The sequence below is a fragment of the Nicotiana attenuata genome, chromosome 8 (assembly GCF_001879085.1).
Source record: "Nicotiana attenuata strain UT chromosome 8, NIATTr2, whole genome shotgun sequence".
Taxonomy (NCBI): domain Eukaryota; kingdom Viridiplantae; phylum Streptophyta; class Magnoliopsida; order Solanales; family Solanaceae; genus Nicotiana; species Nicotiana attenuata.
The window spans coordinates 23,903,118-23,930,695 of NC_031996.1; the positions used below are offsets into that span (position 1 = coordinate 23,903,118).

The window sequence follows — 27,578 nt, forward strand, 5'->3', positions numbered from 1 at the left end:
TGTTACATCTTCCCCATCTTAAAACATTCGTTCGTCCTCGAACGAGCATAGAGACATACCTGAAGTGGTGAAAAGATGAGGATAATGGCTATGCATATCCTGCTCGGTCTCCCATGTCGCATCCTCGACCAGATAACCCCGCTACTGAACCTTCGCTGATGCAATGTTCTTTCACCTCGGCTTTCGAACCTGCCTGCCCACAATAGCCACTGGCTCCTCAACATAGGATAGATCCTTGTCCAACTGGACTGAACTGAAATCGAACACGTGAGACGGATCGCCGTGATATCTTTGGAGCATCGAAACGTGAAATACTGGATGAACTCCCGCGAGGCTGGGAGGTAAGGCAAGCTCATAAGCATCCTCCCCAACACGCCGCAACACCTCAAGTGGACCAATGAACCTAGGGCTCAGCTTGCCCTTCTTTCCAAACCTCATGTCACCCTTCATAGGAGAAACCCGGAGCAAGACCTGCTCTCCAACCATGAATGCAACGTCGCGAACCTTCCTGTCCACATAACTCTTCTGTCTGGACTGGGCTGTGCGAAATCTGTCCTAAATCACCTTAACCTTCTCCAAGGCATCCTGAACCAAGTCCGAGCCCAATAATCTAGCCGCGTCCGGCTCGAACCAACTTATTGAGGACCGACACTGCCTACCATACATAGCCTCATACAGTGCCATCTGAATGCTGGATTGATAACTGTTGTTGTAGGCAAACTCCGCAAGGGGCAAGAACCGATCCCAAGAACCTCCAAACTCCATCACACACGCACGGAGCATATCCTCAAGAATCTGAATAGTGCACTCGGACTGTCCATCCGTCTGAAGGTGAAATGTTGTGCTAAACTCCACTCGAGTACTTAAATCCTGCTATATGACTCTCCAAAACCGTGATGTAAACTGCGTACCCTGGTCAGAGATGATGGATGTCGGCACTCCATGAAGTCTGTCAATCTCACGCATATAAACTCGAGCTAGCTGATCGGAAGAATAGGTAGTCATCACAGGAAAGAAGTGAGCTGACTTGGTCAGTCTATCCACATTCATCTAAACTGCATCAAACTTCAGTTGAATTTGTGGGATTCAAATAACGAAATCCATAGTGATCCGCTCCCACTTCCACTCCGAAATCTCTAACTTCTGAAGCAACTCACCCGGTTGCTGATGCTCATACTTCACCTAATAGCAATTTAGGCACCGAGAAACATACTCCACTATGTCCTTCTTCATCCTACGCCACCAATAATGTTGCCTCAAGTCTTGATACATCTTCGCGGCACCCGGACGAATAGATTACCACGAGCTATGAGCCTCCTGAAGAATAAACTCATGCAAACCATCCACATTAGGCACACATAGCCTACCTTGCATCCTTAATGCACCATCGTCCCTAATAGTAACCTCCTTTGCATCACCGTGCTGAATCGTGTCCTTTAGGACAAGCTAATTGGGGTCATCATACTAACGCTCCCTGATACAATCATAAAGAGAAGACCGAGAGACCATAAAAGCCAACACTCGACTAGGCTCAGAAATATCCAATCTCACAAAAATGGCTGGCTAAGGCCTCAAACATCCAATGCAATAGGCCTCTCTGCTGCTGGTAGATAAGCTAAACTCCAAAACTCTCTACCCCATGACTCAAAGCATCAGCCACCATATTGGCCTTCTCGGGGTGGTACAAAATAGTGATATCATAATCCCTAAGGAGTTCTAACCACCTCTTCTAACGCAAATTAAGATCCTTCTACTTGAACGGATGCTGCAAACTCTGGTGATCGGTGTAGATCTCACAAGGGACACCGTACAAATAGTACCTCCAAATCTTCAAGGCATCAACAATAGTAGCTAACTCAAGGTCGTGGATAGGATAGTTCTTTTCACACCTTCAGCTCTCTGGACGCATAGGCAATCACCCTACGTTCATGCATCAATACCGCGCCTAGGCCATCTCGCGACGCATCACAATAAACTATATAAGACCCCGAACTTGAAGGCAATACTAAAATTGGAGCTATAGTCAAAGCTGTCTTAAGCTTCTGAAAGCTCTCCTCACACTCTTCCATCCACCTAAACGGAGCACCCTTCTTGGTCAACATGGTCATGGGTGTTGCAATAGATGAGAATCCCTCAAAAAATCGACTGTAATACCCTACCAAACCAAGGATGTTCGAATCTCTATAGCTGAGGATGGTCTGGGCCAACTCTGCACTGCCTCCACCATCTTCGGATCCACCTTGATCCCTTCACTTGATACCACATGACCCAAGAATGCCACGGAATCTAACCAGAACTCACATTTTGAGAACTTTGCACATAATTTCTTTTCTTTCATGCTCTGAAGCACTGTCCTCAGGTGCTTCTCATGATTTTCCTGACCCGGGGAGTACAATAGAATGTCGTTAATAAGGACAATGGCGAACGAGTCAAGATAAGGCCGAAATACACTGTGCATCAAATGCATAAAATGTTGCTGGGGCGTTGGTCAGCCCAAATGATATAACAAGGAACTCGTATTCACCATGCCGAGTCCTGAAAGCAGTCTTAGAGATATCTGGCTCCTGAATCTTCAACTGATGATAACCCGAACGCAAATCAATCTTGGAAAACACTCAGGTAGCCTGCAATTGATCAAATAGGTTATCAATACGGGGCAAAGGATACCTGTTCTTCATTGTGACTTTGTTCAAATGGCGATAATCAATGCACATACGCATAGAACCATCCTTTTTCTTCACAAACAAGATAGGAGCACCCCAAGGTGACACACTGGCCAAATGAAGCCCTTATCAAGCAATTCCTACAACTGCTCCTTTAACTCCTTCTACTCAGGAGGGGCTATATGATACAGAGGAATAGAGATGGGCTGAGTGCCCGACAAAAAATCAATGCCAAAATCAATATCTCTATCGGGCAGCATGCCCGGAAGATCCCCTGGAAACACATCAGGGAAATCCCTCACTACTGGAACTGAATCAACTGTAGGGGTATCAATACTTACATATCTCACATAAGCTAGATATGCGTCACACCCTGCTCAACCATTCGCTGACCTTTAAGAAATGAAATAACTCTACTGGAGTGTAATCTAAGGTACCCCTCCACTCTAATTAGAATAAACCTAGCATAGCAAGCTTCACGGTCTTGGCGTGACATTCAAGAATAGCATAATGGGGCGACAACCAGTCCATGCCCGAGATAACATCAAAATCTCCATGTTAAGCAATAATAAAATGGCTCTGGTCTCAAAACCACTAAGAATAATTAAACAAGACCGATAAATGCGGTACACAACAAGAGAATCTCCCACATGAGTAGATACATAAACAGGGGAACTCAAACAATCCCAAGATACGCCCAAATGCGGGGCGAAATAAAAGGACACATAAGTGGATCCTAGATCGAATAGAACCGATGCATCTTTATGACAGACTGGAACAATACCCATAATGACATAATCAGAAGCAACAGCCTCTGTACGAGAAGGAAGGGCATAGTATCTGGCCTGGCCTCCCCCTTTAGGGAAACCTCTAATACCCCGACCTCCATCTCGGGCTGGCTGAGTAGGTGGGGTGGCAGCTGGTGCTGTAAGCATAGCCTGAGAACATGATGGAGCACGCTGTGGCTGAGAATGTGGAGGTGCACCCCTCCTATGTCTGGGGAAATCCCTCACCACATGGCGCGTGTCGCCACACTCAAAACAAGCTCTGGGAGTACGTGACGGCTATAGCTGGCTTGGGCCAGGTGTGCTGGACTGACCGCTAAAAGCACCCCTTGCAGGAGGTACACTAGATACTGGAGGTGCATAATAAGGCTCCCGAGGTCTAGGAGGAGCTGGAATACCACTGGCGGTGGGAATAGCTAAATGAACGGGGCGACACACATAACCCCTACCGTGACGAACTGCACATGGGCACGGGCACCACAATAATGGCCCGACTCCCGAGACCTCTTGGCCTCTCTCTCTCCTCCCTATCCCGAGACAGCATGCCCTCCATTCTCCTAGCGATACTCACCACCTACTGATACGCGATATCCATCTCTAACTCCCGAGCCATGTTAGTCCTGATGCTAGGAATGTGTCCCTCAATAAACCGGCGAACCCTCTCTTGAACTGTAGAAACCGAGGCCGGTGCATGTCTAGCCAAGTCACTAAAATCGACCGCATACTCTGAAACAGTCATAGCACCCTGGCGCAACTACTCAAGCTCCGCGCGCCATGCATCCCTGAGGCTCTGAGGGACATATTCTCTCAAAAACATGTTCGAGAACTGAGTCCATTTAAGGGAAGCTGCCTCAGCCGGACTGTCCAACACATAAGTACGTCACCATCCTCTAATGCTAGACCACTGAATGTAGGAGGTTCTTACTTGTTATACCTCTCGAGCCTATGTTGATCCTCCTCTGAAGTTGTTGCCCTACCTTCAGGCTAAACTGGGGCTACAGGTTGTATCGATATAACCTCTGGAATCTGATCAACCTGAACCCACTGCTCTGGGGTGTGGGCGGCGCGAGTTTGTGCTCCTCCCCTGGCCTGAGATGTGGTTGCAGCAAGGGGAATCAACCCTACCCGAGCTAGAGTGTTGTACATGCTCATGAACTGTGCAAGGGTCTCCTGAAGTGCTGGAGTACTAGTAGTAGGCGTATCAGGTGCCTGTACTCCGACTGAAGGTGCTGGTGGCTCTTGTGTAGCAGCTCGCTCGGGTGCTCTGGCTGCACCACGAGGGCATGCTCGGCCTCTACTCCGGCCCCGGCCTTTGGTGACTCTAGTAGGGGCACGGGTGCCTGGTCATCTCCGGTAACACGTATCCTCACCATCTGTGATAGAATAGAAGAAAGAAGTTTAGAATTTCGAAGCCAATAATCTCGTACTACAAGGAATCAAATGAAGTGGAATTTTTTTCCTTGCAGTTCCATAGCCTCCCAAAGATAAGTACAGACGTCTCCGTACCGACCACACGAGACTCTAATAAACCGACTTGTGACTCGCGACTCCTATGAACGTAGAGCTCTAATACCAACTTGTCACGACCCAATACCTCCCTCCGTGAACTATCGTGATGGCACCTAACCTCTACGACTAGGTGGGCCTAATATTGCGGAAATGAAATGAAAAACACAAAGATAACAACTAACAAATATAGTTAATAAGCAGAAATGGTGGCACTCGGCATATACAATATTCACTTTGCCCAAAACCTGGGATGTCGGATATCACAAGCTTCTCAGAGTTTCTAACTACTCTATACATTAATTGTCTAAAGAAGACAAGGGGAAATTAACACGAGGGATAAAAGGGGAATCCGAGGTTTGCGGACACGGGCAGATGTACCTTGAAGTCTCCTTAGCAGCAACCACGCAACTAGACTCGAGGTTGATAGCTAGTACCTAGATCTGCACACGGAAAACATGTGCAGGAAAGGGCATGAGTACACCGCAACGATACCCAGTAAGTACCAAGCCTAACCTCGGTCGAGTATTGACGAGATTATGTCAGGGCCCTACCGGTGTAAACATAGTGAAAAGAGACAGAATGAAATATTACAGTAAAAATAAATACGGAAATATAACACGTATAGAGTCAACGAAAGACAACAGCTCAAAACACAGAAATAGTAACAGGGGATCTCCCGGGATACTGTCCCATAGTCCCAAATGTAAATGTGCAAGGGGTTCTCCCGGAATACCGTTCCGTAGTCCCAAAGTAAATATGAAGTGATGGGGGATCTCCCGGAATACCGTTCCGTAGTCCTAAAGTAAATATGCAGTAGAGGGGGATCTCCCGAAATACCGTTCCGTAGTCCCAAAGTAAATATGCAGCTCAACCTACAGAAATAATAGTTATAGCAAGGAAACCACAATTCAGGCTACGTTCAAGACAAGGAAGAATAGGAAATTTCACTAAAACATGCTGCACAGAGTTCAGATAGGCAGTTTAAGCAGTTATGGCAGTTAAGGCACGTAAGCATGCTTTTCTAAACTAAATAGGATAATTACATATGCTAGTGTAGCTCAATTTAAAGGAAAATAGATATTTTTGCCTAATGGAAATGAAGTTTTTCAACAAATAGCCCGTGTACACATACACGGCGCTCATATATCAAATAGTACAAATCCTAAGGAGAGTTCCCCCACACAAGGTTAGGCAAGCCACTTACCTCGAACCAAGCTCAAATCAATTCGTAATAATGCTCTTTCCACAAATATCCGGCTCCGGATGGCCCAAATCTAGCCAAATCAATTACATAACATAAATATAGCTATAAGCAACTAATCTAGTTAATTAAATCAAAGCTAAGGAAAGAAAATAGAAAAATACCCAAAAAGCCTCCCCGGGCCCACGTCTCGGAATCAGTTACAAATTATGAACACCCATTCACTCATACCAAAATTATCCAAATCTGAGGTCTAAATCTCACACAATACTCATAAAATTCGATTGAAGAACTTTTCCCCCATTTTCCCAACTTTCTCACTCAAAGTCCTTGATTAAATGAAGAAAACAACAGCAGATTAATGAAATATAGCCAAAACTGAGTAAGGAATCGTTACCCAATAGCTTCCTCTAAAAATCTTCAAATTATCACCTAAATCCGAGCTCTCAAGGTCAAATGGTGAAGAATGACATAAACCCATGATTTGGCCCTTTTTCTGCCAGTTAAACCACACATGTGGTCTTTTCATCGCACCTGCGGTACCGCGCCTGCGGGAAATCCATCGCAGGTGCAACAAATCACTTAAGTCCTCAGGGATGCATATGCGGTAAGGAGGCCGCACCTGCGCGTGCGCACCTGCAGAAAGTCTCCCACTTTTGCGGTTCCTTCCTCGTATCTGCGGGCATCGCAGATGCGGCAATAACCTCGCACCTGCTATCCCGGTATAGGATGCCAATTTCTCTTCTGCGCTTCAAGTCCCGCTTCTGCGGGCTCGCACCTGCGGTGACCTCTCCGCAGGTGCGATTACACTAGCACCAGAAAATCTTCAGCAATGGCCTAAGTCCAATTTTCAACCCGTTAAGCATCCGAAAAACACCCGAGGCCCTCCGGGACCTCAACCGAACATACTAACCAATCCTAAAACACCATACGAACATAGTCGAGCACTCAAATCACATCAAACAACCCTATCAACACAAATCATCCTCCAATTCAAACTTAAAGAACTTGAAACTTCTCAATTCAACAATCGATGCCGAAACTAACCAAATCACGTCCGATTGACCCCAATTTTGCACAAAAGTCATATTCAACATTATAGAGCTACTCCAACTTCCGGAATGGGATTTTGACCCTAGATATCAAAAATTCCACTACTGGTCCAAATCTCCAAAAATTCGACTTTCGCCACTTCAAGCCTAAATAAGTTGCGGACCTCCAAAACACAATCCGCGCATGCCCCTAAGACCAAAATCACCCAACGGAGCTAACGGAATAGACAGAACTCCATTTCGGAGTCGTCTTCACACAGTTCCAACTATGGTCCAAATTCTAAGACTTAAGCCTCCGTTTAGGGACTAAGTGTCCCAATATTCTCCAAAACCCAAAATGAAACCTCTCAAAAAGTCACAATAGCAGAAATAGATATGGGGAAGCAGTTAATAGGGGATCGGGGTTCTAACTCTCAAAACAACTAGCCGGGTCGTTACGGAAGGGACCCATATAATTGATGCCACAGACATCGAAGACTTCACACACTAAAATGAAATTCAGGGGCATCTTGTCCCTCTTACTAATGTTACATGTCAGTTGGCACTTGTCACATGTATCTACGTAGGATCTTGCATCCTTTTACAAGGACGGCCAATAAAAACCAGCCTCCATGACCTTCGTTGTGGTCCTATTTCCTCCATAGTGTCCTCGAGCTTATCCATCATAACAGTGGGATAGTATACTTCCCATTTCCCCTTTCTCGTACGCATCTCCGAATTAGGCCATTTACACACAAATTAAACAAAAATGGGTCATTCTAGAAGTAGCTTTATACCGCGCTTTGCACCTCCTCTAGTTAGAGGACAAGCCATGTGGCAACCATCCACTAGACAAAATGTTGGCTATCTCAGCATACCATGGCAATCTATCAAACACTGTTGCAATGGAAAAGATCTCCTCATACGGGAACTCTTCCCTAATGTCCACCTCTTACCCAGGTGGTTTCTCCAATCGCAACAGGTGCTCAACCATTTGGTTTTTGGTGCCCTTCTTGTGTTGGATTTCAAGATCGAACTCTTGCAGCAGCAATACCCATCGCACAAGACGTGGTTTACTCTCTTTCTTGCTCGGCAGATATTTCAGTGTCGAGTGATTAGTATGAACTATCACCTTGCTTCCCACTAGATAGAAAGCAAAGACAACTACGAAGAACTCCTTCTGCGTGGTAACATAGCTTACATGAGCATCATTCAATGTCTGGCTTGCATAGTAGATGGGTTACAATATTTTATCTCTTCTCTACCCCAACACTGCTCCCACTACCACATCACTAGCATCGCACATGATCTCAAAGGGATCACTCCCACTGGGAGTCACCATTAAGGGGTCACTCAGTAGATATTCCTTGATCAAATCGAATGCTCTGAGGCATTCTACATTAGACACAAACTTCATATCCTTGGCAAGTAATGTTGTCAAGGGCTTGGTGATGCGAGAGAAATTCTTTATGAACCTTCTATAAAACCCGACATGCCCTAGAAAGCTTCTAATACTCTTCCCTATAGTCGGTGGTGGGAGCTTAGTGATCACATCTACCTTAGCCATGTCGACCTCGATGCCTTCAACTGTGACTTTGTACCCCAAAACTATCCCCTCCTTGAACATGAAGTGACACTTTTCCCAGTTGTGTACTAGGTGAGTGTCTTCACATTGTTTCAATACAAGCTCAAGAGTCCTCAAACAATCCATGAATCCATCCCCAAAGGGAGTAAAATCATCCATGAACACCTCTAGACACTTCCCATTCAAATCTGAAAAAGTTCATCATGCATCTCCGAAAAGTTGTTGGTGCATTGCAAGTCCAAAAGGCATTTTTCGGTATGCAAAGATTCCTAAAGAGGAGAAATGGGTATTTGATTGTACCCTGAATAACCATCTAAAAAGCTGTAACATCCGCGCCCTTCCACCATCTCCAGCATCTGATTAATGAAGGGTAGAGAAAGTGATCCTTACTAGTTACATCATTCAGCCTTCGATAGTCGATACACATCCTCCAACCAGTGATAGTTCTGGTAGGAATTAGCTCGCTGTCCTTGTTCTTCACCACCGTCATGCCCTCTTTTTGGCACAACCTATTCGGGGTTGATCCATTGGCTGTCGAATATGGAAATATTGTACCAGCATCTAGTGGTTTGAGTATCTCTTTCTGTACCACTTCCTCTATGTTTTTATTCAATTTGCGCTAGGGTTCCACTACCTATTTTCTCCCGCATTCCAACAATATCTTGTGCATGCAAATTGCTGGGCTAATTCCCTGAATATCAGCTATGCTCTAACCAATTGCTTTTTTATGCTTCCACAATAATTCCGCTAGCATGTGTTCTTGTTCGCCTATCAAATCAGCAGAAACAATCACATGTATTGTTAGTCTCCAAAAAAGCATGTTTTAAATGTGTTGAGAGTACTTTCAATTCCAGCTTTTGTTTGACCATTTCTTTCTCAAATTACTCTTCATCTACCACTTGGCTTTCATCTTCCAATGCCCCAGCTTCTTTCTTGATTTCAGGGTCCTCATCCTTTGTTTTACTCGATTGAGCAATGCATCTTTCTATTGAATCACCTACCAGCTTGTCCAACTTGTGTTGTTCAGCTAACTCTCCAACCACATCCAGTTTGAAACATGCATAGGCAGATGCATCATCACATCGGTATTTCATTATTCTCTTCATTTGAAACACCACTTTTTGTTTCCCACTCGTAGTATGAGTTGACTCTCATATATGTCAAGAATAGCTCGACAAGTGCAAAGGAATGATCTCCCCAAGATTAGAGGTACCTTCTAATTTACTTCCATGTCTACTACAATGAAGTCGACCGAGAAGACAAATTTGTCCACCCTCACCAGAATATCCTCAATTATGCCCTATGGTATAAGAGTGGTCTGATCAGCAATTGCAAAGATATTGGCACATATTTTATCACTCCTACTTCTCCTTCTAATTTCTTAAAAACCGACAATGGCATCAACTTAATGAATTCCCCTTATTCGGACAAAGCTTTGACAAAATTTTCACTACCCAACGAGCAGGGTATAGTGAAGCTGCCAGCATCCCCACATTTTTAAGGAATTTTATTCTGTAGGATGGCACTGCAATGTGCATTGAGTTTGACCATTGTCATTTCCTCGAGCTTCCTTTTATTTGAGAGGATTTCCTTCAGAAATTTGGCATAGGCAGGCATCTAGGTGAGCACCTCAGTGAACGAGATGTTCACATACAACTATTTCGGCATCTCTAAGTATTTCCCAAAGCATTTATCTAATTTCTCTCGCTTCATCTTCTGAGGGAAGGGTAACACCGGCATATGCTCGCTTTCTTCAACTTCACTATATGACTTTTTCTTATATTCCTCCTTCTTGCTGATGTTCTCCGTAGCCAAAGACTCGCCAATTTTCTGCCCTTCTACTGTTTTGGCTGATTTGATCACCCTTTCAACCTTTGGTTTTAAAATAGGATCTGCTAATATTTTTCCACTTCTGAAAGACACGGCCTTGATTGTCTCTTTTGGATTCTTCTCAATGTCAGAATGCAGAGTCCTAGGAGCCCTTTATGATAATAATGATGCAATCTCCCCCATTTGTCTTTCTAAATTCTGGATGGTCGTGCCTTGTTCCCGGATAGTTATTCCCTGAATCTCAAGCTTCTCGTCTGATTTATTTATGAATGCCTTCATTAGATCTTCTAAATTTGAGTTGATGGGATGTAGATGCTGGTACTATTGCCTTTGTTGGTTTTGGAAGCCAGGAGGTCCTTGCATAGGTGCTTTGGGATTTTGCAGCTTCCATGAGCTCAAGCTACCACTTGAAGAACTCCATGAGAACCCTGGATGTCTCTGCCCCATAGAGTTTAAATTGTTACCTCCTTGGCAGTTGCCTCTATTGAAATTCCCTAATGCCTTAACTTATTCCTCTACAGTAGAGGTTTGATACCCATGAGTTGGGTGTCCTATTCCACAAATGTCACGTCCCAACTGTGCTTGATTTTACACCTGGGCTATTGTCAATTGCTTGATATCCTTTTCCTTAGCTGCAATCTGGGCCTGCATTGCTTCAAAATATTCTACTTGGTGCACCCCCGTTGATCTTCTTCGATCACCTTGGTCAGTACACCATTGTTCTACAATTTTAGATAGTTCATTTAGGAGTGTGACAATCTCTTCTGGTGTTTTCTTCATCAGAGGGCCTACAACCGCACTATTCATCAATCTCCTTGATGAAGGAGTTAACCCCTCCCAGAAATCCTGGAGTTGTATCCATTGCTCCATTCTGTTATGGTGGTACCTATGCAACAACTCCTTAAAGCTTTCCCATGCCTCGAACACTTTATCCCCTTCTCCTTCGCTAAAATTGTGAAACTCTTTCCTCATTCTTCCAATCATAGTAGCAGAGAAATATTTTTCTAAGGACTTGGTAGTCATCTCCTCCCAGTACGGATTGACCCTGTGGGTAACTCCTTAACCACTGCTTTGCATAATCCTAAAGTGAGAAAGGGAATGGTCTGAAGTAGATAGCATCATGTGATGCTCCATTATAGCAAAATGATTTCATGATTTCATTGAAGTCCATCAGATGGTTAGTGGGATCTTCATTGGGTTTGCCTCTGAAAATGTAGTTGTTCTGAATGGTCGGGATGACTCCCTGCTTGAGTTCAAAATTGTTAGCATCATGGGTTAGGGCTTCACACTGGAGCGTCGCTGGTTGTAGACCGGTATGGCATAATCTCCTAGAGGTCTCCCAGTCCCGGGGCCTGCATTTTCAAACTCATCATCAACCAAGGGTCGTTAAGGTTGAATCTTCGACCCTCTTCAATCGTTTCCTCGGCAACTCTAAGGGATGCTTCAACTACTAATCGTGTAGCTTGTTGTTGGGCTGCCTCTCTCGCATCTAAGTCCCCTTGCTTTTCTTTGTTCACCATCGTATTATGACTTGAACTCTAACCCAAAAAGGATCCACTCGATTCTTTCTCCCTTCTCAACTACCGCAGGTGCTTGTCTAATTCCGGATTGTATGGCACTGATTGCTTGGAGGAGGATCGAGTTATACACCACTAAACATAACATGTTGCATGCACACATATAAGAAGAACGTAAAAAGAAAATAAACTAAAATTATTCCTGAATTAGCATAAAAAATTCTTTTAAACACTATTAATCACCAATCCCCGGCAACAACGCCAAAAGTTGACGAGCGCAAAATTAGTGTATAAAACTTAGGCTTTCTAAGCTCTCGGCGCACGTTATGCTAACGTACGCCGTCTGAGAAGCAGCCATGGCGAGAAAGTGAGGACGACCTAAATGAGAGCCACTCGTGACGGTCGGCGAATCAATCACTGCAACAGTAATTGCAGATACCCTAGCTAAGGGATCCATACAGCAAGTAACAACGCCAATCGGACACCAATTTCAGTCTAATTCTCAGAATTTAGGCTCACCTAGTAATGCTAAGGGACCGGCAAAGAGGATAGATCTCAGTGCAGTGCAGATGAATGTGCCTTCATCTTCATGTGAAGGCACTCCAATAAGTACAGCTATGGAGATTACTCAGGAAAGGGAGAAAGTAACAATAGCTGAGCTGAATGTCAATGGAACAGTAACAGCAGAGCTAAAGGACGAGACAAAACCACATGCAAAAGCACCAGAGCTGGAGAAACATGGGCAAATTTGTTTGCTGGCAACAGATCCTCAGAAAATTGTATGGTATTATCGTATATCCCATCGGAAATTGTTGATGGTAATATTGTGGTAAAAGTAGATAAGGAAGAAATTGAGTCTCAAAATAAAAAATGGGAGTGTGCCCTAATTATTTATATAATTGGGGATACACCAAGGTACAAATTCATGGAGAGATATATAGCTCATGCTTGGAGTAGAGTGAGTATTCTAGATCTGTATTTGCATGAAGAAGGATACTACATAACAAAGTTTGATACACTTGGGGATTCAAAAGACATACTTTATGGAGGATCATATACTATTAATGGAAGACCAATGATATTGAAATAGTGGACTCCAGATTTTGACATTAAGGTAGAGTTTCTGATGGAGATTCCTTTGTGGATCACCTTTCCTAATATGCCTATGAGCTACTGGGGTAACAAGACACTAAGTAAGCTAGCAAGTGCTATTGGAAAACCACTCTTTGCTGATGAATGTACTACTAAGCAGACCTGTATATCATATGCTAGGATATTTGTGGAAGTTAATGTGACAAAAAAGCTTCCAACAGAATTGACATTGCAAGATCCATCAGGGAGAATGATTCAACAGCAGGTGGAGTATGAATGGAAACTTCAATATTGTATAGACTGCATGAAGATAGGCCATGATTGTACATTGGAGAAGAGAGTGAATAAAGAAGATCAACACAAAGGAAGAAAGAAGTAGGGGAAAATTACCACAAGGTGGCAAGTTAAAGGACAAGGGAAGCAACAACAAACAGAGCAAAATGAGGGTACAAGTAAATCAATGAAGCAGGACAATGATAATGCAGTTAAAGTTAATGAAAGCTCTAGAAATCCAAAGGTAACAAGGGATAAAGGGAAAGCAAAAGAAGTGCATAGTACTGACCAAAGAGATGAGTGGCCAGTTCTGGCTAGTAATAGCAGAATGTCACTGGGAACTACAGCAATAACTACAAAAAATAACTTTCAAATATTGCAACAAGAAGAGGAGAGAATGGAGGAAAATAGACCACCTGATTTGGGAGGTGGAATCATTATTCACCAATGACTTGGCTAATTTGGAATATTAGGGGATTGAATAAGAGGTATAAACAAAAAGATATAAAGCAGTACATAAAAGATAAACATATCAAGTTGGCCGGTTTAGTTGAAACAAAGGTGAAAGAAGGCAATGCAGGGAAGGTGATTAGTAGAATAGTCCCTGGTTGGAATAAGATGACAAATTATGAGTATGCTGTGAATGGAAAGATATGGATCATATGGGATGAGCAAATGTATGCAGTACAACCATTAGACAAACAAGACCAGTTCATTCACTGTCTAGTAACTGGGAAGCGGAATGGGATGTATTGTTATCTCACAGTGGTGTATGGATAGAATGATGCAGATCAAAGAAGAACTCTATGGGAGCATATACAAAGATTAACACATATTAATAAAAGACCTTGGTTAATAGGGGGAGACTTCAATACTATACTCACTGTCTAAGGTAGAATCTCTAAAGTGCTTGTGATAAATGCTGATATAAAAGACCTTGCTGAGCAATGCCATGACATTGGTCTTACAGAATTAACATGGAGAGGGGATTATTTTACATGGACCAACAAGCAGAAGGGTGTTGATAGGATTTGGAGTCGCATAGATAGGATGTTTGGAAATGATATTTGGATGATGAACTATAGTCATCTAAGTACTGATTATGGGGAGCCTTATATTTCAGATCATAATCCCATGTGCATCAGTATAAGGCAACCTAGGATTCTTACCAAGAGCCCATTCAGATTCTTTAATGTATGGGCAAATCACCCTGATTTTGAAATGATAATAAGGGAAGAATCGAGCAGGAACAAAGTAGCAGGGAAGATGGAAAATATTTGGGTCAAGCTTAAAAGGATGAAAAGGCAGTTTAGGCAGCTGAATGAAACAGAGTTCAAAGGAGTAGCTGAGAAGATAGATCAAGCAAGACAAACGATTAATCACATACAAAGCCAAATGCAAAATAGTTATAATGACCTGTTGCAAGTCAAAGAGAAGGAATGGCTGCAAAAGCTGGAAACACGGTCAATGGTGGAAGAGAAGATACTGCAACAAAAGGCTAGAGCAAACTGGATCAAATTGGGTGATGCTAATAATAAATTTTTTTCTGCAGTAATAAAGGAGAGGCAGCAGAGAAAATAAATTGTTGAACTACAGACACTATCAGGGAGTACCATAACAGAACATGCAGCTATAAAGGAGGAGATTGTATCCTTCTATAAAGGCTTAATGGGAACCAGTGCACATATACTTCCAGCTATGGACATGATGGTAATGAGGAAAGGTCTAACTCTAACACAGCAACACCAACAAGATCTGAATGTTGAAGTCACTGAAAAAGAGATAGATGAGGCTCTGAAGGGGATAGGAAGTGATAAAGCACTAGGTATAGATGGGTATAATGCAGAATTCTTCAAGAAAGCATGACCAGTGATCAAAGAAGAAGTGTATGCTGCAGTGAAAGAATTTTTTCATACAGGGGTGATGTTTCCAGCAATCAACTGCACCACCATCACTTTGCTACCTAAAATTCCTAATCCGGTGACAATTAAGGATTTCAAGCCTATTGCTTGTTGCACCACCATCATTTCTGAAGCCCAAGAAAGATTTATTCCAGGGAGGAAAATAGCAGATAATATCATTCTTGCTCATGAGTTAGTTAAAGCTTATAGAAGGAAACATATCTCCCCTAGATGCATGATGAAGGTTGACATGATGAAAGCATATGATTCTGTTGAATGGGTGTATTTGGAACAACTGTTAGAATATTTATGATTCCCCACAAAATTCATTAACTGGGTGAGAACTTATGTATCAACAGTGAGCTATTCAATCATGATAAATGGGGAGTTCACAAAACCTTTTGAAGCTGCCAAAGGACTCAGACGGGGTGATCTCATATCACCATTTTTGTTTGCAATTGCAATGGAATACCTAAGCAGGCTACTCCAAGGGCTGAAGCATACCAAGGAATACAGGTTCCATCCAAGGTGTGGTAAGCTAGATATAACTCATCTCAGCTTTGCATATGACCTACTCATGTTTGCTAGGGGTGATAGTAAATCAGTTTCCACTCTTCATGCTTGCTTTATGCATTTTTCTGCTACATCTAGACTGTTAGCCAATCCCAATAAGAGTGCAATCTACTTTGGGGGAGTTGCTCAGGATATTAGGCAGGAAATTCTACAGAATACTGGATATTCACTTGGGGAATTGCCTTTCAAATATCTGGACATCCCACTGGATACAAAGAAGTTAACAACTTTGCAATGGCAACCATTGATTGACAAAATAGTTGCAAGGATCTCCTCTTGGACAGCTCGGAAATTATCTTATGCTGGAAGGGTACATTTAGTTCAAACATTTATATTTGGTATCCAATCTTATTGGTCCCAAATATTTATCTTGCCAGCTAAAGTGATGAAGTTAATAGAGTCATACTGCAGAAGCTATATATGGTCTGGCTCTAATACAATTACAAAGAGAGCACTGATAGCATGGGAGAAAATGTATTTGCCTAAATCTGCTGGAGGTTATAATCTGTTGAACATCAGAGTTTGGAATAGAGCTGTTATCACTAATGTATAATGGGATCTTGCAGAAAAGAAGGACAAAGTGTGGATAAAATGGATCCACACATATTACATAAAAGGGCAAAGCATACGGGAAATGAATATACCCCAACAGGAAATTTGGATAGTGAGAAAGATCGTGGAGGCAAGAGGTGTAATTCAACAAATGCCTACAGTAAAGCACAGTCAGAGCAGTACCAAACAAGTATACTTAGGCATTCTGGGAAGATACAACAAGGTGGCATGGAGAACCTTAATGTTCCGTAATGAAGCTAGGCCTAAGGAAATATTCACTATGTGGATGCAATGCCATGGGAGACTATTGACAACAGATAGGCTAGCAAACTGGGGAATTCAAGTAATCCAAGAAGTTGCTTATGTAATAGTGCAGATGAATCACATGTACATCTGTTTGGTGAATGCAATTTTTCTAAGACAGAATGGGGAAGGCATTTGCAATGGCTACAACTACATGCTGCTCCAATACAATCCTATACACAGATGATGGCATGGGTGATACCACAAACTAAGGGGAAATTGTGTAAAGCCAAAATAATGAAAATTATATATGCAGAATACATTTATGGGATATGGAAGGAGAGGAACAAATGCAGCAACTTATATTTTAAAGACAATGTAGCAACTAACCAGCTTACTTGTATAATGTCTCTTATGTACTGCTCATAATATTGTTATAGAGCTAGAAATATGTAACGATTAAGCAAGACGAGAATGACTCTGCTGTGTTGTAATGATTTCATTGGTGATTAATGAAAAATATAATTACCAAAAAAAAACTTAGCCTTGCTAGTAAAAGATAGTATAATATTAAATCGTCTCGATAGGGATTGGTTTAAATAATGTTCATAGAAATCTTCAGCATAACACTATTCAGAAAAACAAACCTTTGATTTTGAGTTATTAACTAACTAAGAGAAAAAACTAAGATTCTCAATCGTGAATGAATAATGGAAATTGAGTGACTAAGTAGCAACGATTGAATATCAATGTGAAAAATAAGTGTTTTGACAAGATATGTGATCAACTATTATTCGGGATAACTCTGTGCTATGTTCACTCTTAAATTCGATTGACTCTTTCGACTTCAATAGATGATTAAGCTACGTTAAGGATTCAAATTTTTCTTCCGAGTGAATGAGAGTTCCGTTAAAAAAAACTAATGATAAGTGCTGTGAGCATATGCAAGAATATGGTGAATGAATGTTATTACGAAGAACATCTCTCAACCATTCCTCTAAATTGGGTCAATTGATAAATCTGCAAGCTCTTTCGATTAACTAGAGAGTCATGAAATTAACCCAACAGGATAACACCATGATAAATGCAGTAACACTTCTCTTCCGATTAAGTGAAACCCCAAATAACTTTGTAATTTAATTCAAAACCCGTTCAACAATTCAAGAAATTAACAGCAATCAAACTCTTGAATAATAATGAATTCGCAATATCCATCAATAACCCTAAGAAAGACTACTCCAAAGTGGAGAAATTATTCATCAAAAGAGTATTAATAGGACAAGGAACATTACAACCCATGAATTCAAACAAACTTTCGTATTGAAATATTCGAATAAAGTATTCAAAGTCTATGTTGTTTTCTTGCGTTCTTCTCTCCAAACGTTGCTCCAAAAATATGTCCTCCCTAGTTTGGGACGAGCTTAGGCTTTATATAGGTCAAGGAGAATGCCCATAAATTACAAAATTAGGCCTGATTTAAGTTTCTTGAAGACGGACATGCGCGGCCGCGCACATCTACCAATTCATTTGTGACACTTGCGCACTCATGTGTGCGGTTGGGGCTGCTCGTGCGCGGACGCGCAGGAGAAGTTCCTCCTCTCTCAGCTTGTTTTCCTCCCTCTTCGTGCACTATCTGTCCATTGATCCCATATGCACCACCTGCATTGAAAATAAAAATATTAGACCATAATCAGACTAATTATCTAGCAAATCCACCAAATCAAAGCCACAAAGCAGACATAAATGTCGAGTAATTTTAAGCTCATCAATTCTATCTTGTTTGCTCTGGTGTAATCGGGCCTCAAGCTCGTCTATCTCTACAGCTTTTCCCTCCAACACCGGGAGACGCACGACAAATTTGTTCCTCTCAGCTAAGATTTTATCCCGCTCTGAAGCAAGTCCTTGTTTATCAAGGATCAACATTTGTAGGCCTTCAGAAGCAGGAAGATTGGCCTACAAAGAGAAGGTTGAAGTTATGGGTACCATTGTAACACGTAAGTACAAAAGAAGATAGGAAGAAACTAGTATGTTACCTGCACCGAACACTACATACTGTTATTTATCAGGCATTCTCTAGAAAAGGAGCCCATCTTATTCCAATCCTTCACCGAGACCAACTACTTCATATAGTTGGCAAGCTACGCCGGCTTGGAAAGGAGATGAAACTCCCTTGAAACTGAAAGGTGGCGCTTCGCCTCCCTAGGGGATCTTGAGAAGGTATGGCATAGGTGCTCCCCAAGTTCCTGTGGTCAGGAGACCTAGGAGAAACGAGATCCCTTTCTTGATCAGTTGGTGCTGGTAGAGCAGATGCAATTGGTGCTGGTGGCGAAGGGGCAACTGCATCATTAGGCGAGAAGTTTTTGGTGTAGAAGGAGCAGAAGTAGGAGTGGCAGAAGGAGTGGCGGTTGTTGTTTTCTCAAGAGTTGAGGACATAGAAAGTCCAAGGTCCGAACTCCTTAGACCGGAGACAGAAATAGGGGCCAGGAAGCGAGAGTCAGCATTCTCAACTAATCCCATTTCACCCCGAAATGCCTGGACCTCATCTATCGATGGGTTTTGAAGCTCTCTGGGTTGAGCATTTGGTTGAGCTAATGAAGATCTCCTTTGAAGAGAAGAATCTTCATAACTAGCTTGTCCTTCATTAACGAGGATCACTATGGCCGGCTCGGATAATACATTCTTTGCTTACTTCTCCTGAGTTCCAGCCGAGGAGGAGCATCTTCTCTTTGGTTTCTTGTTCTTGGACTAGGGACTCCGATGGGAGGCACCTTCACCGGAGGCTCGAGCATACCTACGGGCTCTGCTTCGGTCAAGGGCATTTTTCAACACCCTCCTAGCCTCCTTAGGGTCATCTACGACGTTAACTTCGGGGCAGATGAAAGAACCCCTCAAAAGACCTGTATTAGACAAAAATAGCGTTAGCAATTTCTTCACGATATTTATTGTGTTCGAACAAAAATTAAAAAGGACTTGGCTTACCATGGTGTTTGGCTTTCCACCCGTATTTGGGAGCCATTTCCTTCCACCGCCGAGATTTTAGAGTTGTAATGACCAGAATTCTCTAAACCCATTGATCCATGCCATAAAGACGTGGTGGTTCCCATCAGGTAGCTGAAACGAAGGAAACAGAAAATTAGCAAAAGCGGAAAATGACCTTTCCACGAAGAAAGGAAATAGAAAACCGAAAACATACAAAAAAGGTTCCAAAGATGGAGTTGTGATCCAGATGATGTGCTGGTAGCAATAATGATGAATCCATTCATCCACGGTCATTGTCATCTCTATGCTAATGCGGAGAGCGTGTGACCACGCTTGATAAAATTTATTACTCGCACACGGAAAATCTTGGGAGAGTAAAGGTTTATTATATGTGCAAGAGTTAGGGTTTCCCCAGTCTCAATGCACAATTGTCGAAGGCAGGCCACCGTCCACCATATATATGGGCCCACTTGTGCTAAGCAGACCTGATATTGGTGGCAAAACTCCAAAATTATTGGGTCGAGCTCTTCACTCGACCCCAAAGAGAATGGACCCAAGGTAAAGGGATACTGTAACGACCCGACCGATTGTTTTGAGCATTTGCACTTCGCTCGCCAGTTCACAGGCATGACTGGCCCTGTAAGATATATTACCACTTATGTAAATCATCGGTTTTAGTTTTCAGGATAATCGGAATAGATATGGACGAATGATTCTCAGCTTGAAGCTTTAAATTTGAAAGGTTTGACCCAATCTTGACTTTTTAGTATTTGATCTCGGATTTGGATTTTTATGATTTGGTTAGCTCCGTTGGGTGATTTTGGACTTTGGAGCGTGTCCGGAATGTAATTTAGAGGTCTATGGTAGTTTTAGGCTTTAATTGGCAAAATTAGAAATTTGGCATTTTCCGGTCGGCAGTGGAAATCTTGCTATCGGGGTCGGAATGGAATTCCGGAAATTTGAGTAGGTCCGTTGTGTCGTTTGTGACGTGTGTCCAAATTTTCAAGTCATTCGGATGAGATTTGATAGGTTTTTGGATCTGTTGCGGAATTCGAAAGTTTGGAAATCCTTAGACTTGAATCTGAGGGTGATTTGGTGTTTCGACGTTGTTTTGAGTGTTCTGAGGGTTGGTATGAGTTTGAATAATGATATGTGACTTGTTGGCATATTTGGTTGAGGTCCCGAGGGCCTCGGGACGGATTTAGGTGGTTGTCGGAAAGTTTGGACTTTGAGTTGTGCTGCAGAATTTCTGCTTCTGTTGTTTCTGCACCTGCGGATTGGGGACCGCAGGTGCGATGATCGCAGGCACATGGAGTCAGCCGCAGTATCAGACTCAATCGCAGGAGCGGATAATTAACACACCTGCGAGCCCGCAGGTGCGAAGCCTGGGTCGCAGGTGCGGAAGTTGGATCTCTTAAGTGGAATCCGCAGAAGCGGAGATTTGTCCGTAAGAGCGGACCGCAGATGCGTCATTGGTACTGCAGGTGTGGTTTTTGCTGGGCAGAAAGTATAAATTGAGGCCTTCGCGAAATTTGGTCATTTTTCCACCATTTGAGTTCAGACTTGGAGCTTTTGAGAGGAATTGAAGAGGAATTCAAGGGGTAACACTTGGAGGTAAGGTTTTTGAACTCAATACTCGATCCTAGAGTGATTTCTAACTGTTTAGATATGAAATTTGTGGGATTTAAGGGTTAAAATTGAAGGTTAGGCCTTGAGTTTTGGAGAGCTTTGAGGGGCCATTTGAGGTCTGATTTTGATGTTCTTGGTATGTATAGACTCGTGGGAGGATAAGGATTCTAGTGATATGATTTTTATCGAATTCCGAGACGTGGGCCCGAGGGTCGGTTTGGCCAATTTCGGGATTTTTGAGTCGATTTGATTATTTTCGCTTGGGCTTTGTTCCTTTAGCGTGTATTAATGATGTAATACTGATTTTGGTTAGATTCGTAGTATTTGGAGGCCGATTCGAGAGGCCGGGGCATTGCGGGCTAGAGTTTGGACCGGTTTGAGGTAAGTAATGATTGTAAATGTTGTCCTGAGGGTATGAAACCCCGAATTTCACATCGTTTCACTACTTTGAGGTGACGCACACGCTAGATGACGAGCGTGGGGTCGTGCACCGTTGGGGATTGTGACTTGGTCCGTCCCGTACGACTATTATGTCGCGTATTTGATTGAAAACTATTTGATACTATTGTGTTTTGGAAAGCATTACTATGCTTTGGGCTGGATGTCATATTTCGGTCTCGTACCAACTGTTTGGACCCTTAGGGGTTTTCTTTACTGAAGTTCCTCACTGTTTTGCTTTAATAATTGTACTCAGCCATGCTATGTTTTACTGATTTCATAACTTAGTCTTATTTACCCTAATTTGATGCATAAATGATATTTCGACTGAGCATTCTATTTTACTGTAGCCCGAGTGGCTTGAGAGGTTTCTGACTGAGTGAGGCCGTGGGCCTGTGTTGTGAGGATATCATGGGATCGGGCTGCGCGCCACAGCATGTTGTACTGATTTGTGATATATGAGAGGCCGAGGGCCTGATTTATCATGCCACGAGGTGGCTTGTTATTTGAGGCCGAGGGCCTGATTGATTATCCCACGAGATGGCTTGTTATAGAGCTTGGGCTATATGAGCCCCTCCGGAGTCTGAACACCCCCAGTGAGCGCGGGTACCCAGTGTGAGTGATGTGATGTGGCCCGAGGGGCTGTTTTTGATTTATGGTGCTGCCGAGGGGCTGATTACGAGTGATTGTGAGGTAGCCCGAGGGGCTGGTTCTGTTGATATTTGCTCGAGGGGCGCTTTATGATTCATTTTGCCCGAGGGGCTGTATATGAGTGAGTTTTTGCCCGAGGGGCCGACTATGTTTTCATCATTTCTACTCACTGTTTCATCACTTATTTGAAAACTGCTAAAAAGATGTTTTAAATGGATTCTTACACATCTTCAAATGATTTCTACCGAAAACTGGATTTTTAACGAAATGGTTTGATTTATGTACTGTTTTGGAAACACACTGTGCTTACTGTGGTGTTATGACGTGGATTATGTATTTTCTTACTGCTCAGTCTTTATTTACTTTTATTACTTACTGAGTTGGCCTATTCACATTACTCCCTGCACCTTGTGTGCAGATTCAGGTATTTCTGAACCCGGTAGCGGGTGTTGATTACTCAGTAGCAGGTTCATCGGAGTTAGCAAGGTAGTTGCCTGGCGTTCGCAGCCCTGCTCTTCTCCCTCTTGTCCTTCTTAGATTGTTTAGTATATTTTCAGACTTCTTCGTTGTATTAAAACCTTAGTAGATGTTCGTGACTTGTGGCACCCCGATGTCAGGCTTGTGTTATTTTTTTTCTTCCACACTGATTATTTGGACTTATGTTGTGAGATTTTTTGTTAATTAATGGCTTAAAAATGACTTTTATAGAATAATGGTTTGATTTGGAAATTGTGTCGGCTAGCCTAGTTTCACGATAGGTGCCATCACGACCAGGTCGATTTTACGGTCGTGACAGATACATATAGACACACATAAACCCTTCCTTGGAGTATGTAACTCTCTCTACCATATCTGGGGCGAGGATTTCAATATTGGGGCAGTTGTAGTCCTCCTTCATAGTTGGGATACTAGAAGGGCGAATAGAGGAGGGAAACCTGCAAACTGGCCAAAATCGGTGGCCTTGAGAAGTTGCAGTAGGAGCATTTTCTTGAAGATCGTTTACAGTGCTAAGATGAAGGGGTATGATGGTGCTAACAGTTGGAGGTTTAGACTCAACGTCAACCTCCTTGTCTTTGGTTTTCTTCGGCCCTCCACCGATGAAAAGACCAATTTTATCAAATAAAGCATTGTATGAAGACATAGTGGTAAGAGGTTGTAAAAGAAAAAGTTTTTGCTGAAAAAGTTGAAGGTTGTTAAAGGCCTCTAAGCAGATGCAGAGAAGAAGAAAGACTTATGAAACTTGTGAATGTAAAGAAGTAAAAATGATGAGTAGCGGAGAAATTATAGACGACAAAAATCGTTGTCATGAATTCCTCCAAATTCGGCAAAAATATTTGTTGTATCATGGGGCAACACGTGTTTGGATTATTAAATGCGAGAATACGTGCGTCCTTTAAGGTGTAAGAGACTATTCATGAACTTTCCCGCCAAGCAATGAATCTTCACCTACTTCCTAGTAACACTAAACTGCATCACTGTAAAGTAGTGGGACTATCTGTATGGGGTAAAATTGATTGATAATAAGTGATCGAATGGTAAATGACACGTGGAGTCGAAGAATAATTAGTACCAAATGAGGCGTGTGTGACGTGTACCAGATGGATTCCGAAGGGAATATAGCCAACGGTAGAAGTTCAAAGATTCGCCACCGGGCAACATTTAATGAAGGAATATTTGCTAGCGTTACATGAGCAGCCATTACAGAGATTATTCGTATTCAAGGCTTGCCGTTACATATTCATCAATGAAACTTTTATTCTCATTTATAGAGGAGCTTGATCCTAGGATCTTGTTTCCCTAGGTAGAACTATAAATAGCGGGGTTAACACTATTGTAATGACAGAAAACACTCTATAAGTAAAAGCCATACTTTACTATTTTGCTCTCACACTTTAGTATTGAGCACTAACTTTAACAACTTCATCGTTGCTTTATCATTACTTTACTTTTGCTCTCAGAAATGCTGAGTTCGGAATCAGGCTTGTTATCTTCTTTAATTTCAATCGCTAAATCTTAACTTCAATCTTATTTCTTTATCGTTTTTGGGTCAAATCAATTCACTTGTCTATAAACCACGTTACAAATTCAACTGTACCGTTTTATGGATAAACACTTAGCGTTTTGGGTAGAAAAGCACAAGGCCCATGTAAAAGTTACCTATGCCTTGATCAAGAAGGGAAAGCTTGTGCCATCTTTGAGTTGATGGGCTGGGAGACAAGGGTTTGACTATTTTCTTGGAGATTATTGTTGATAAACCAGCCATCTTAACAAAACCCTTCAGTAATGAACTTTCCTTCTTAGTCTTCTGTTACTATATATATATATATATATATATATATATATATATATATATATATATATATATATATACACATACGCACACCTACCAGCCTTTACCTCCCTGATGTTGCCTTTTTAAAAAAAAAAAAAAAATCTTTTAACCCATTTCTTGTTAAGGTAAAAGAAATACAATTTGACTAACTTCTTTAAGTGACAATTTGAAAGATTCCAATTATGTCTTCTTGCCAGCAGATATCGAATGTCAAATGAGAGAGGGTAGGAGAAAACAAAAGAACGACGTGCACTAATACGTGTGAATATGATTATTCAAAATATTGGTTATGTTAAATAATTCCTGCTCATAAGCCTAAATAATAATCTCATTTGTAAATGTTTGCCTTGTTTAGCTCATGCCTCCTACTGTTATTTCTTGCATTAATTGCATTACGTGATTGATATGTTACGGTTGAAGTTATGATAACAAATTCAGTGTAATTAGGGATTGACTGATTTTTCCCATATTCATAGCTATTAATGACCCTTTCCATAAGATTTGGGACTGTCTTCCTATGTTTTACTCCGAAACTATTAGGCACGATATGAACTTGTTAATTCATCTCTAAGAGTGTTTCACATATCATTATTGCATGTCACTCTTTAGTCCAAGAAAATATTACTTGCATAATCTGTTCAAGATTGGGCGAGTTATTAAGGCATCCCCTTTTAACCCGACTCATTCAGCCCATCTAAAATTAGCCCAAATTAATTCCATCATCCTTATCAAAATAATTTTCCAAAAACAATAACTGATTTGATATGTTATACTCCCTCACTCTATTTCAATTTATATAAATCTATTTTCTTTTTTAGCTTGTGCCAAAAAGAATGATCCCTTTTCATATTTTGAAGTAATTTACCTTATGCAATGATTTATAGCCACACAAAATATATGTGTCTAATTTTACACCACAAGTTCAAAAGTCTTCTCTTTTTTTCTTAAACTCCGTGCCCAGTCAAATTGGTTCACATAAGTTGAAACAGAAGTAGTATATAACTATAATAAAGAAAATTTCTTTTTCATTAGTTTTGTTTGATAATTATACAAATTACAAGGAAACAAACAAAGAAATTAAAACTTGATAAGAGTAGGCCGAGCTTGGTTATAGTTCATTGTTTAGCTTGACGCACGACCCGCACATTTATTTACTCAACCCATTTTCACTAGTTCAAATTCAATCCAACTAGCCCATTTGACACCCTTAGTCCTCAACATGAGCAGGAGTAGCAAATTCGAGAAGGTCCTTGTCATTCTCAAAAGCGGACATTTGTTGTTCATTCAGGTTGATAATCACTTCTATTCCTCTATCATGTGTACTCATCATGTAAAACATCTTGCTAAATGGACTGCTGGGCATGGTTGCTCTAATAGGCTTTCCCCATCCAAAATCCAAATCTTGAAATGGTATGTTTGATGCACTACTACAACGGTATACATCACAGTTACTTTGGCGATAGGTACCATCTCCTGTATTATATGCATGTAATATCCCTGAAGCCCACTCATTTTCTTTAAAATTATCTCTGCTGGAAAGCTCATGTTTGGACTTTCTTATATCGGCTACTAACGTTGACACCTTAAGGTCTTCTTTGTTGTTATAGATTGGTGTGGAAAAGACTGTGAGAATATTGCCGATGGAAGTTGATGGTACTGAATGTGAAATTTCTTTTCGTATATCTGATAGTAGGATCAACCGAGATTGCTCATGAGATGAACCCAAGTTGAACATAGCAGCACTTTTGTAAACTAGTGCACTGACAACCTCAGTCGTTGTTGGATTTTCGACGCCTGATTCAGCAGCAACCAAATCTTTGAGAGCTCTTATCTTCGACGCAGATAAATAGAACCTCTTTTCGAGTTCTATACGTTCTTCTGGTTTTGACACGATTACTGGGAAGGCGAGAGGACCATCAGATGGTGACGGTATTAAGGAATCTTGGACAAAATATGGAGGACATACTAATTCTGCATTTGGATCTCGAGTTAATACAGCCCAATCCCTCACAAAGAAGAGGGCGCTGCGCGCGTCGCCCACCTTGTGTGATAGACACACACTGATTGCTATTCCTCCGCACTCAAAATGGCTGAGTTGAGATACAATTAAGCAGGCACCATCTGCAGCATTTCTCAAGGGTACGCCTTGAGGAAATGCTATATTTTTTATGCTTGAATCTTGGTGATAAAGAACTTTATCCATTGGACAATTCACTTCAACTTCCAAGAACTCAGCCCCAGTATCATCACAGTCAATGGTAGCATTGCCTCTTAAACTTCCCGCCCATGGATAGTAATAAGTTATTGCTTTTGACAATGAGTTTTCAAGAAGTGTAGAAAGTTGTTTTGGTTCAATTTGGAAGGTATCTACTTGGTGTTTTGGGTAGAAAAGCACAAGGCCCATGTAAAAGTTACCAATGCCTTGATCAAGAAGGGAAAGCTTGTGCCATCTTTGAGTTGATGGGGTGGGAGACAAGGGTTTGACTATTTTCTTGGAGATTATTGTTGATAAACCAACCATCTTAATAAAGCTCCTCAATATATGAACTTTACATGTTAGTCTTTGTTACTATATATACACACACCAGCCTTTACCTCCCTTATGTTGCCCTTTTTAGAGGAAAAAATTCTTTTAACCCATTTCTTAGTAATGTAAAATAAATTAAATACAACTTGACTAAGTTCTTTAACTGGCAATTTGAAAGATTCAAAGTCAAATGTGAGAGGGTAGGAAAAAAAACGACATGCATGCACTAAGGCGTGTAAATATAATTATTCAAATTAGTGGTTATGT

General features: G+C 41.7%; 4 protein-coding genes across 4 annotated transcripts; 3 read left to right on the top strand and 1 right to left on the bottom strand.

Moving 5' to 3' along the window:
• LOC109231560 lies at positions 13,934-15,067 on the top strand. The gene is made up of 2 exons (XM_019397219.1): positions 13,934-14,235; positions 14,383-15,067. Exons 1-2 carry the CDS (start codon positions 13,934-13,936, stop codon positions 15,065-15,067), a joined length of 987 nt encoding a protein of 328 aa, XP_019252764.1.
• Positions 15,155-15,700, top strand: LOC109231561. Its single transcript, XM_019397220.1, has 2 exons — positions 15,155-15,311; positions 15,405-15,700. Exons 1-2 carry the CDS (start codon positions 15,155-15,157, stop codon positions 15,698-15,700), a joined length of 453 nt encoding a protein of 150 aa, XP_019252765.1.
• Positions 15,761-16,513, top strand: LOC109231563. The gene has a single exon (XM_019397221.1). The coding sequence runs from the start codon at positions 15,761-15,763 to the stop codon at positions 16,511-16,513; it is 753 nt and encodes a 250-aa protein (XP_019252766.1).
• On the bottom strand, positions 25,763-27,360 carry LOC109231066 (acylsugar acyltransferase 3-like). Its single transcript, XM_019396608.1, has one exon. The coding sequence runs from the start codon at positions 27,303-27,305 to the stop codon at positions 25,992-25,994; it is 1,314 nt and encodes a 437-aa protein (XP_019252153.1). The 5' UTR covers positions 27,306-27,360; the 3' UTR covers positions 25,763-25,991.